Genomic DNA, 12,832 nt, shown 5'->3' with positions numbered 1-12,832 from the left:
CTAAAGTCATGAATACTATATACACACAGAAAAGCCCCCCGGAGGCGCGAAAATTTTTATGTTGTTGCACGCTTTGCTTAATACTGAAGTTAGGATGGGCAAGACAATGCGTAAAAAGTGCATGAGGAGCTATGGACTTTATTTTAGTTTGTAAACCATTCAAATGGCCGGCCATGACCGCAGCCCCATCATAGGTTTGCGCAATTAACTTTTGCCTGAAATTATAGGTGTCACACGTACGAATTGAAAAATTAAACATATCGTCAGCTGTGCACCCAGATGAAACATCATGAACACCCATGAAACGTTCTACCACATTACCATCTTTAACATATCTAAAAACGATTGAAAGTTGTGATGTACAGGTAATATAGGTACTTTCATCAATTTCTCATGCAAAAAAGGAAACACTTTCAGTCTCCTTGCTTATATTTTCCTCAATAATATACGCCATACTGTCTATAAGCTCATTTTTGGATGGTTTTTGAGGTGCCCAAGAAAACGCTACCATTTAAAAAAGTGCCAAATTGTGAATCATATTTGCCCCATAACATTAAAAGTTCCTTGTTATTGCCGCGATTAATCGAATCTTTGGTATCATCGTGTCCACGAAAAGCTAATTCTTGGGAACCCAAGTAAATCGTGATATAGATAATTGAGTCTTTTTGAATTCGACCGATTTTCGCTAACCTGATTATTAAAATCAATTATGGCCTCTTTTTGAGCTGTATCTAAAGCTGTTGCTATAATTTGTTTGCTAAACAATTTTAATTTACGAGACGAAAATATATGCTCCTTAGAATTGAAATGTCTTTCTGTAGAACAAGGTGATTTTTTTAAATCGGAGTATTCTATTTTGAACCAAGTTTGGTATTCGGTTTGTACGGAAAATAAAACACAGGGCCAATAAAAAATGTTTCTCGTTTGATGGAACCGGTTTACCAATCGCATTTATCGTACCAACTAATATAAAATCCTCGATTTTGTCGATTATCTGACGTTTTGACTTGTTATACCTAGTAAGTTTCTTTCCAAAAATGGAAAAATCTGCACGGCAGACTTTGAAGAGGATTATACTAAATATTTCCCAATCAAATTCTACATGGTCGGGTTGAAAACTGATTTGTTATTTAATCACGATTTCATTGTATGGTCAATAGTTTTTTTCACATTTCTGTACTGATTTCTTTTTAGACTATTTGGTGTCGAAGTCCAAACTATAAAATTCCTAGTTATCACCAGTTCTCAGTTTAAGACCTCCAAACAGGTCAGCTGATTCCGTAAACTTGAAGTGCACATAAAATAAACTGCTTACACTGACTACAAAATCCATAATAGCGATTTCTTTATGAAATCAAACAATCCTAAGATTTCTTAGTTTGTTTCAGTTTGAGGATATGAACACGAAGAAAGCCATAGATGCAGTGAATCGACACTCAGGTCAGTCCAATAAAGAACTATCTGTGAAAATAACGAGTGCCTTGACCGATTCTCTTATTTCCAATGCCACCGCACCCGAAGAGGATCTTGAGCCCTCAAGTTCGAATAAAGTGTGTTGTTGTAATTCAGGTGAGCTTCCTCATTCAATATTAATAATGATGATAGTGTATAAGCACTAACCCCTAAGGCCTTTGGTAAGTTGCGACACCGTTTACCCGAGCAGCTGGTGCAAAAACCGGATCGGCGGCCCCAGCGCACCCAGGAGGAAAAATACTATTCTTCTTTCGGTCCCGGTCATGGGTTTAAAGAACTAACCACCCGGTAGATCCAAAACTCGATTTCTGGTAGTCAAGGAAGGGGACCCCACGATCGATTCGCTGGGTGGTATCAGAGGCAAGATGGTGGGGCCCACCTTGCCTACCGATGATAACCCTGACAATTTTTGAGGATAAGGTCCAGGTGAAAAAATTAAACGTGGGGCCTTCGGTCAGTTGCGCCTTCACTAACCCGAGTGATCGGTGCTAAAACCGGACTGGCAGCCTAGCCGCACCTGGAAGTGAGAACACTATCCTTTCTCTGGTGACGGCCGGGGGTCTACAGGGCTAACCACCCGGTAGACCCAAATTTCGGTTCCTAGCAGTTGAGGAAGGGGACCCCACAATTGACTCGCTCGGTGGTATCAGAGGCAAGGTGGTGGGGTCCAACACAATGGTTTGCCTACCGATGACAACCCTGGCAATGATGTTTGATGATGGTTATGCGTCCTACCGAGGCTTCGGGGGTTGGGGCCCGACCACCGGCCCCAACCTAACGCCTTTGGTGAGTTCAGCAACACTTACCAGAGAAACTGGTGCAAAAACTGGACCAGCAGCCCAGTCGCACCCGGAAGGGAGAACGCTAGTCTCCCTCCGGTGGACCCAGAACTTGATTCCTGGTAGTCGAAGAAGGGGATGCCGCGATCGATCCGCCTGGTGATATCAGAGGCAAAGTGGTGGAGCTCAACACGATGATTTGCCTACCGATGACAACCCTGGCAATGATGTTTGATAATGCTGGCGCGCCCTCCTGAATGTTTCGAGGCTTCTCAGGTGAAAAAATAATACCTGAGGCCTTTTGTGAGTTGGGACACAACTCACCCGAATAACTGGTGCAAAAACCGGACCAGCAGCCCAGACGTCCTGGGAAGGGGAACACTATTCTCTCTCCGGTGCCGGCCGTGCGTCTACAGGGCTAACCACCTGGTAGACCCAAAGCTTGGTTCCTGGTAGTCGAGGAAGGGGCCTAAGGATCAACCCGCTCGGTTTGTTCATAGGCAAAGTGTTAGAGCCCAACACGATGATTTGCCCACCGATGACAATCCTGGCAATGATGATTGATAAAGCTGCTACGGCTTACTAAATTTATCTTAGCTTCGGGGGATAGAGTCCGACCAACGCCACCTCAGGTGAAAAAAAAATACCTAAGGTCTTTTGTGAGTTTCGTCACAATTTACCCGAGCAACTGGTGCAAAACCCAGATCAGTAGCCCAGGTGCTCCCGAGATGCGGAACACTATCCTTCCTCCAGTGCCGGCCGTGTGTTTACAGGCCTAGCCACCTGGTAGATCCAAAGCTCGGTTCCTGGTAGCCGATTGATTCGCTCGGTTTGTTCAGAGGCAAAGTGTTAGAGCCCAACATGATGATTTGCCCACCGATGACAACGCTGGCAATGATGATTGATAATGCTGGCGCGGCCTACTGAATTTATCGGGGCTTTATAGGGCCCAACTAGCGCCACCATAGGTGAAAAAGTAACACCTGAGGCATTTGGCGGAGAAAAGAGCCTCTACAATCGACTTGCTCAGTGGGGTCGGAGGCAAAGTGGCCCAACACGATGGTTTACTTATCGATGACAACCCTGATAACGGAGGTTGATAATGCTGACGCGCCCACCTGATTATATCGGGCTTCGTGGAATAGGGACCGGCCAGCGCAACTTTGGGTTGAAGAATAATAATGATGCAAGGTTCGCGACCATCGGAGAACAGGAATTGGAGTATTTCTCTTCAGGGCTGCTGGGCTGATATCTGAAATTGAGGGTACATCATGATGGCAGGCCGGCACCCCAGCATTGCCTTATGTTATGCCATCAGAGATGGTCGAGAAGATGCTGGTCATGGAGTTTTCAGCTCCCGATTTCTCTTCGAACCCCACAGACTCTGATTATTGAAGTCCTTAGTGGAATGATGCCTTCTTTACTCTCGAATCTGATTATTACACCGGCTTGTCATACTAAGGCAGAAATCTTGGCTGGAAAATGTTTATGTAATTCACTTTGTTTGTAATTCACTCTATGCTTTGAGTGGTTGAGTACTAATCTATTGGTAGATCAAGGTTTTTACTGGTTGAGTATACTTCTGCGAAGAGAAACCGTAATAACTTATACTAATTAGTCATATGTTGTAGCTCAAGTATTTTTTTACAGAAGAACCTACGTACATAAAGCAACTGAAGCAGTTGAGATGGGGCCATCTAAAGCATATACAGCGAGAAGTTAGAAGATTGGAGGATCTAGAAAGGTTTTTGGATTCTTGTTCTATAACCACTATACCAGAACTCTAAAATACCCTTAATAAAAGTCCGATTGAATCAAACCTGTTTTATTATACAAAATAGTAGCCTAATTGTCTATATATTTACAGAGGCAATTTACAGTTTTATGTACAAAAATAGATACAGTCACCTATACAAACACAAAACACTTTTTCGGTGTTACAAGTAAAAAAATATGTGGGCATTGTCGTTCTGTATAAACTATACCCTAAGTCCACCACGGAGTGTGCTTTTTCTCCTTCATCAACAATACCCTCTCATCGAAATTTGGTGTCAGGTATGACCCTAAAGAATTATTTTTCATTTAATTTTTCCTTTCGACTTCCTCCTTGGAATTCTTTGGATATTGCTATACGTCGTACTTTCCCGCGGACTTTCTTTCGCGTTTCTATTTCTCTTATTTCTTTTCACCTCCGAGAGGTCGATAGGTGCCTCTCCCAGGTTTTCACCACTACTGAAAGGAATAAATCGTGGCAAGTCTTTCGGAGCAAATATGTTCGTTATGAATTTAGGTGTCAAGCTATTGACGAAAGGTAATACATTTCCTCTGGTGAATCTTTCAGCTTGTTGGAACATTCTTCCAATATTTTGAGGAAGGACCTGTACAGTGTTTATGATCATTTCCAGGGGATCGCTCATCTTCTTGGACTGCACCTGTAATTGATGTCATCGGATTTGAACAAGGGGTACTTTTAGGTGCAAAGTGTTAGTATTTGATAACCCTCTGTTTGTTAGTACCTGTACCATGACAATGATGTTCTATTAAGCGGGTGAAAGGTGCAGCACCAAGATGAACTGATTATCTAACCTCGTGAGTGGCTAACCCAGAAAAAGATACATGTACATTTATTGGATAGTTGAATTTGAACTGAACGTAAAAGAGCTTCTCTCGAGTGAGTAGATTGGAAACAATGGTACTGAACTTCTTGTTATTATTGTCTCTTGTCATATGTGAGATCTTACGATGATGACACATTCCTGGGTAACATCCCCTTATAGAGTTTCACTACATCATTTTCAACTCCATCCACGAGTGGGGTATTTTCGAAAATTGATGCTAGTTACTAGAATATTATCCAACTCAATTCAGTTTCATTGTCTTTAGGAACTTCTTATGTTTATAATTAGATGCTATTACTAATTACAAGGCAATATAGAATGGCAGTGATACTTTATAGATAATATAAAATGAAAACAGTTTATTATATAGTTCGAACAAAAATCTGATAGGAACGAAGAAGTTGTGAAGCTTCTAGAGTAGGCCAAATTGAAGCTACAAATATCTTCAAAAACTGTTGAAGAGTGTTATAACTTTTGGCGAAGAAATTCAAATGGAAAGAGACATTATTCATGTTTTTCTGATGAAGAGGCAACTTTGGGTCTCACTTAACTCATCTAAATTCTTCATCAACTCGCTGTTGATGAATGATAGTTGAGGAATTACTAATGAATGTCATGAAGGCTGTCATGAAAGTGGGAAATTTCATTCTCAATTGTTTAGTATCTCTCCTTGATCATGTGAAGGTTTCAATAACTTCATAGGTGATAGCTTCCTTTATCCAAGATCATGAGAAGAGACCGATATATTTTTGTTTTGTTTCCGGGTTTTGCCCGGAACCGCAACTGCCACAGCCTTCTTCAGTGGCAGTCATTTATACTGCTGATATTTCGGGCATTTTCTGTAACGGCGGATGGCAGAAAGTGCATGAAAATTCAGCACTAGAAATGACATGGCAAAAATGAGAGCTTCAGTTTCAGTTGATACGTCAAGAAGAGTTTGGAGATTGTAACCAATGAAGACCACGGCAAAACCCGAAAGCCAACCAAAACATTGACTCCAGCCTTGGAAGGTCACATTTCTATATCGTGAAATCTTTCATAATTTGATGGGGCAGTAGATATGCAGAGGAGCAGAGTACAATTTTTGATAAATATGGTTGAAACATTGGTACTGAAGACATGGTACGCTTGACTAATTGCACAAGATGTAGATGCCAAACAGATCAAATGATACAACTCGATTGTGACAGTTTGATCCATGGACTACAAGCGAGTTAAGCCTGACACTATGCAGATCCTCCATCACCCTTCACCAACTGCTTTGGTAGTTGAAGATATTATTCAAGATGAAGTCATTCTGAACTTGACCCAACAGCAGTGAGCTGAGTGGAGTGAAGAAGCCTTTAATATTTTCCTGCCTAGATATTTCAGACAAACTGTCAACATCTATTGAGGTAGCATAGGCCTTGAGCGAACACATTTGTTTTCATACTCTTACTCGTGTTTATAGGTTTGATGTTGATCATTTGTGTATATAATCTTTCTTGATTCGTCTCCCAAGAATAGGTGTGAAACGAGAACGTTAATAATTTTTATTCAGTATAAAAATAACAAATATATACAAGTTCTGTCATATAAGAATAATTAATCTCACTCGAAAGCCCGAATCAATTCAACAAAGGAATATACTTGATTTTGTTCGCATCTTTTTCGAAAACGGGTAAGTCTATATAAATGGCTCTAGGATCTGGTCTGCTAGAATTAGCGACGTGATCCGAAAAACTGTCAACTTTCTTACTGACACCACTAACATTCAAATCATCCCTAGCCTTCCTAGTCACTTGTTTAGGTGTTGTAGTAGTTGCCTGCAACCCATTTTCCTCCTGCTTATATTGAGCAATCACTTTCGTGACAGGTACCAATAGATCCTCCTGAGTCTTGTCTCCCCTCCTTTTGATTTTCTGAATGAATGTGAAAGGAGTGGTTACATCGTTTTTCGCAGATTCAGGCAAGACTGGTGAAGGATGTCCCATTTCCCTACCTTTCTCTGCTACCTTCTCAGGTTTAGTAGAAGTGGATTCTTTATTGGTGTCTCCTTTGTACTTCAGAGGTATGTACTTGGGCTTCGATGGCTTGGGAACGATGATGTCAGAGATGAACCTCGGAGTGTACGTACTCACTAGCGGAAACAGGTTTTCTCTAGCATACTTCTCAGCTTCCTCAAACATCCTAGCTATTCTTTTCGGCAAAAATTGTACAGTTGTAGCGATTGCTTCAATAGGGTCGTTGCGGTTGGAGTGGCTAACAACGTTCAATATTCTTGACTCGTCCTCACGTTTTCGCTTGGTCTCAAGTTTCGGTTTGGCTGAGAAGTCTTTAGGAACCCAGTCTATCGAGTCTGAGGCATCGTAGAACGCTAACTTAGGGTCTTTGCTGGTTTTGCCATCTTTTGATTTGAGTTCAATCTCGAGAGTCTTTGTCAGCTTCGATAAATTTTTCGTAGTGGTCGGTCCCAAGATAGGCTCGGTTATCTCCGGCTTCTCCTTATCGGGGTCGTGTGATCGCGCGTTTTTACTAGATTGCGGCTTCAGAATCGGTTCAACAATTTCTCTCAAGAGTCCATTTTTATCGGCTTCATCGAACCGCCCTGGTTTGGTTACCCTCGTATTGAATGCGCGACTAGATTCTGCCTCATCTATCAGGTCGTTCTCCTTCTCGTCCGTCCATGGCAAGTTATAGAAATCTATAGGCTCGGACGACGCGACAGATTGGTCTAACTTGAGATATTTATCTTCCAAGCCTACTCTGACGACTTGTGTTGGGATGAACTCGGGTTTCTTGTCGCTGAAGTTGAACGGCTTTGTGTCATCTGCGTTCTCGATCCTATCCTCTGCTTCATCGTCGGTGTTTTTTGGTAAGTTACATTCTCCTGGATACAGAGGAAGTATTACTGGAGTACCAGACTCAAGTATGAGGTTTTTCTTGCATACGGAAGACCTGAAAGTATTAAATTATTTCAAACAGAATAGGATATCAGAATGGCATTTGAATATTGAACACGATTCAATTAACAGTAACTCGAAACGTATTTGAATCACGAAAATCAGTCAATTGACAAATTCAAAACTGATCTAATCCGGGTAACAAATTGAAATCAATGAACATCAAGTTGGCAGTGATATTTGTAACCAAATTAAATTTTCTGTGAATGATTGATATGCAAATATCGGAATCAGCTAGCAATTGGATTGAACGCTACTCACAGAATAATTTTCACAATAAATAATCAGTGGAAATTTCGATGAGTGAAATCTGGAGGTCAATGCTGATTTTTCTACCAAAATACATAATTCTCGTCTCGATGAATCTATGTTCATCAGCCTAGAGATTGCAGAATAAAATGTGGGAAATATTCGTATGTGAAATTCTACAGGAGGTTATTTTTGAAACCAAAATATAGAAGCCTTCAAAATAAGTTTCCATTTGTAAGTTCCAGCGAGTAATTGATTCAAATTAGCGAGACCGGGGCTGGAAGTCACACTTTTTGTCTTTTGCATTTCAAGTGTCCTTTTTCATCGATTATCAAAAATATTCTCATATCAATAGACAATGTTTTCATACTCTATTGAAAAGAAATATTTCTTTCTCCAACTTCATCCATGAAGGAAATTCCTATGAAGAAGAAAAAGTGTGACTTCTAACCCGGGGTCGGGGATGAGAGGTCTACAGCACTTAGGCCACATGTGACCCATTGTACATCCTCCTGAGGAGTTGTCCTCCTAGTTCATCGTCCATCCTGTCCTTTCCAGGAAGGTGGACAGGTTACTAGGAGATATCTTCTTCATATCGGCAGGTGTAGGCCAAGATTCGCCGAACACACACTTCGTTATTGAATATGTGGGACAGTTCCATGTTCCTGTTCACATATCCTGCATAGAGGTGTGTCCACTAGCCCCATATTGTGGAGGTGTTTCCTCAGTTGACAGTGGCGAGTCAGAAATCCTTCTGTTTGAAGGTGATTGACAATGTTTCGTGATGAATTTCACTAGTTCGGACTTCCATTGTCTATTATATAAAATGATTTGAGTCATCTCTCGGAGGAATCAGTCCAGTCATCACCCGAAGACGATTGTAGATACCAACAATCGAAACGTCGTGAACTAACGTGACTTGGAATCTCTACACCTTTTTATTTTTATTTTTATTTTTATTAATTTCTTTTTGCATTCCTTTAATTTTTATTTATTCAATTATTATATTTTTACTTGTAGGTTATTTTACTATCATTTCATTTCAGGTTTATTGTTGCTTAATATAATTGTTATTTTCAACTATTCTTTTTTAATTATTCTTTTTTACTTGTTTCAGGGATTTCAAATCATTTTATATAATAGACAATAGAAATCCTTCTGTTAAGCGTTGATTCTTCCTGGTCATCGCCAGATATTTCTTGGGCGCCAGCTTCCCCAGGGTGATCCTGGAGAAGCTGGCGCTGGCGTTTTCATCCCATCTCTTTAGGGATTCTGAATTTTTGTGGCGTTTGGCTAGTTCCGCAATTGTCCAAGTCATCAGGCCGTAGGTGCCACTGATCAACTCCTGATTCAGTAACGAAACCTAAATAAAAGTTTGGTGGTGCAGCCATGAAACGACTGGGTCGCTTGTAGAAGTTATTCCAGATGAATGGGCCTTAGGTTCAATTCAGGGCTGCACTTTTCAACATGGATGGTTACAGGTCTCCTGTGAGGATCAGGACAGCACCGGCAGTTGAATAAGTAACCCTGAGGTAACACGTTGTCTGTTTGAGGCTAATAGGGCATGTCTGCTATCAGTGGAGATTGTTATGGTTTTGCCATAAATTCCTTTCCTGGTCATTTCTTCTGTGGTGATTGAGATACCAGCCAGTTCTGTTTGGACCACGCTGGTTTTTTTCATTCCTCACTTAATCCTTAGACTTAGTGATCTGTAGTACACTCCACATCCAGAGCTTCTTTGGCTTTTGAGCCGTCTGTATATATGCGTATCGCATTTGTAACATCTGACTCTGTGTTCTGTTTTATTTGTATTCTGTAGGGTTTATTAAACACAAATCTGGGTTCAATTGCATCACTGGTCTCTTAGTGACCTGTCCACCTTCCTGGAAAAGAAGGATCGACGATGACCTAGGAGGACAACTCTTCGGGAGGGTATATAATGGGTCATATGTGGCCTAAGTGCTGTGGGCCTACACTCACCTTACTTGACAGATACAGACAATGAATAAAAAAACATAGAAATTCTCCGTACGTGTAGTAAAGGAATGGAGAATAATTTGTGGTAAGCAATGAAAATAACTGAAATGAATAATAACCTCAATTTCAAAACCTTCAATGGCCAACTAGAACTATGCAAGTCACCCCTTTCGAATTTGTGAATTTTGACATCTAGGTATTTCATTGGAATTTTCTGATTGACATGGCCGTTACTCGATGAAGATCCATAGTAATTTCATAATAGCATGGGAGCCCACGATGCAAAATGGGGATTTACTCCAGCGTCATAGAAACATATTAGGTTGCAAAGCTTAGATGATAAGAAAAAAACAATGTTATGTAATATATACCTTTTCATCGGTGGGGGAAGCGGCTATAGATGCGGCGTATTTTTAATAATGTTGGTATGTTAATCTGATCGTTTGCATGATATGGGTGGTTGAACGTAAGGGTTAAGAGTAAATAGAACAAAAAATGTATCAAGCGCGTCAGATTTTCTAAGGGGGTGTTGAGTGCAACAAAATAAAAAGCTCTCATTCAATAATCTGACGCCATTTTGAAATACTCAAGCGCGTCAGATTAAGATATATATGGTTCATCTTTATGTTTTAAACGTGCTGTCTCATAATCTGACGATTATCCAGAGGGATTTGCTCAATCTGACAAAAAAATATATTTTTTTTTTATTTTTTAATTCATTGAACCTAATTCATTGAAATTAATTGATTGAAAAGCTGAGGAAATATCATGCAAATAAATAAGTATTGTATTTATTGTATTTATAAAAAAAATAATTTTTAAGAAATGCTCAAAAATATTGAATTTTTCATTATCAATGGATTGATTAATGAAGAAAAGAGAAATCAAACTTTCTATATGTTTTACCACTTTTATTTGTAACTAACGTTACTGTAGTTTCGTCCTATAAACACATTTTCAAACTTATGCAATGTATAAATGTCCTTATATATTGTATAAGTTTGAAAATGTCCTCATAGGACGAAACTGCAGTAACGTTAGTTACAAATAAAAGTGAAAAACATATAAAGTTTAATTTCTCTTCCCTTCATTATGATTTCCTACCACGTAGTAACGGCTACATTGAACTTTATCAACGAATTTTCGTTATTTCCGCTTGCGGAAATCGTCAGATTATATATTTTTCGTTATCCTTGAATTATTTCCTTCAAAATAAGAAAAAAATCAGCTACGCTCTAGAATTTTGAAATGACGTTATTTTTTACTGCCCTCCCCTTTCTTTACGTCACTCTCAAATTGTCAGATTACTGGAATATATACTTTTTAGCAGGTAATTAACTCACCCTACCTTAATCTGACGCGCTCGAGAATTTCTGATGATCAATTTTTTTTACTAATCTGATCCTTTATCACTCACAGGCGGCCTTATATATGGGGCTCATATTTGGTGGAGGTACTTAACCGGGTACAAGGCATCCCCCTGTATAATAATCTGCCGCGCTTTAGTAAATCCCGAAATTCCCGCTTGGGCTCCCCTATTATAAACTACACCTCACGATTTGATCCCCACAAACTTTGTGTAGATCAAATCGTGAGTTCTAGTTTACAAAATTCCATTGGTATTGGCACAATACTCAATAATTTTGATATGTTATGTAACTTGATTGACTATTGTTTCAGTATCTCAGATGAGGTTTTGACGATTCAGGCAACAAATTTGTTATTTCAGGTACAGGTTCAATTAACCTACCTAAATGACGTTGACTATATCTGTTTGGAAACAAATCTGTTTTTCTGTTAACCAGTTATCGCACCCCTACGAACGATAACCCACAGAAGTCGAAACTTGTTTGCGAGCTGAGGACTAACGAGGTCTTACGTTCTAACATGTGATTCCTAACACGGGTTGGACGATAGCGAGTGAAAATCGATCGTTTAGCCTGGGGCTTGAACCACCGACCAACACGGCGGTCAATTCGAGTGAGTGAACAAAGCACCCACGTTGAATCGACCAGCTACCGATAATTTGTTCATCAAACTGCATCAGTTTTTCTGAGAATTGTTGAATAAACTGAAACCGGTCATTGCAATTGAAAATCTGTAGAAATCATACAGAAGTTATTTGCCCATCCTATTGTTATTTCATCAGTTTCATTGTCTCCTGAATTTGTTGAAAGTAACTTATCTGATTTTGAAACTAAACGCCTTTCCTTGAAACAAAAATATGAATGAATTGAACAATCGTGAACTAATCTCAATATTCGTTTGTGGTATCTTCCCTTTCTTTATTTCAATTACTACAAGTTAGAGGAATTCTCATTGAACTGCATTCTAATTTCTGAACAAAAATACATATAGTTTATATAATAATCATAATTTCATTCTGAGCCACATTTGTCGTTTATAAGAAATGGTAGCGGCTCCATTATGGAACCTTGAGACACTCCAGAAGTTATGATTCTCGATGTAAAACATCTTGAAATTTGTATCTTCAATTTATATTGTGGGATGTAAATATGAACAAACATACGTTTTACCGAAACTATCCATCAACGTGACCTTATCCATTTTCCACTGGGTTAGACCAGAAGAAAGCCACCCACTGTAGGCGGTATAGAGGATTTCAACTTTGGTGAGCTGGGAAAGAATAGGGTGAGGAACTAGAATCCTCGATATTGATTGGCCCAGTTTCATTTCTTCATCGTCTTTCCTAAAAAAATACCGGATATGAACGTATATTCAATTCATTTTTGTTGAGACAATTATTTTGAATATTTTTTTATCTGACTGATTA

The 12,832-nt window shown here is 39.6% G+C and overlaps 2 protein-coding genes across 3 annotated transcripts in view; one reads left to right on the top strand and one right to left on the bottom strand.

Annotated features, from left to right (window-relative positions):
- LOC111509895 (uncharacterized) overlaps window positions 1-4,071 on the top strand; it is a 53,832-nt gene extending 49,761 nt beyond the window's left edge. The window contains exons 9-10 of one of the 2 annotated variants that reach the window (XM_074172389.1): window positions 1,389-1,569; window positions 3,903-4,071. In XM_074172389.1, coding sequence (XP_074028490.1) covers window positions 1,389-1,569; window positions 3,903-4,039 — 318 coding nt within the window. In that variant the 3' untranslated portion in view covers window positions 4,040-4,071. Of the gene's footprint in view, window positions 1-1,378; window positions 1,570-3,902 lie in introns of those variants that run through there. The other variant, XM_074172396.1, reaches the window with a different exon arrangement.
- The window catches only part of LOC111509893 (uncharacterized), a 75,855-nt gene continuing 67,084 nt past the window's right edge, over window positions 4,062-12,832 (bottom strand). The window contains exons 10-12 of the mRNA XM_074172382.1: window positions 12,569-12,748; window positions 6,622-7,807; window positions 4,062-4,684 (exon numbers count right to left, since the gene is read on the bottom strand). Coding sequence (XP_074028483.1) covers window positions 4,331-4,684; window positions 6,622-7,807; window positions 12,569-12,748 — 1,720 coding nt within the window. The 3' untranslated portion in view covers window positions 4,062-4,330. The remainder of the gene's footprint in view (window positions 4,685-6,621; window positions 7,808-12,568; window positions 12,749-12,832) is intronic.

The sequence above is a fragment of the Leptinotarsa decemlineata genome, unplaced genomic scaffold (genome assembly GCF_025532065.1).
Source record: "Leptinotarsa decemlineata unplaced genomic scaffold, Ldec_3_MD MMD2_P_RNA_scaffold_12, whole genome shotgun sequence".
Lineage (NCBI taxonomy): Eukaryota > Metazoa > Arthropoda > Insecta > Coleoptera > Chrysomelidae > Leptinotarsa > Leptinotarsa decemlineata.
Note: the sequence above shows the minus strand (reverse complement) of the source record. Positions and strands in the feature narration are given on the sequence as shown.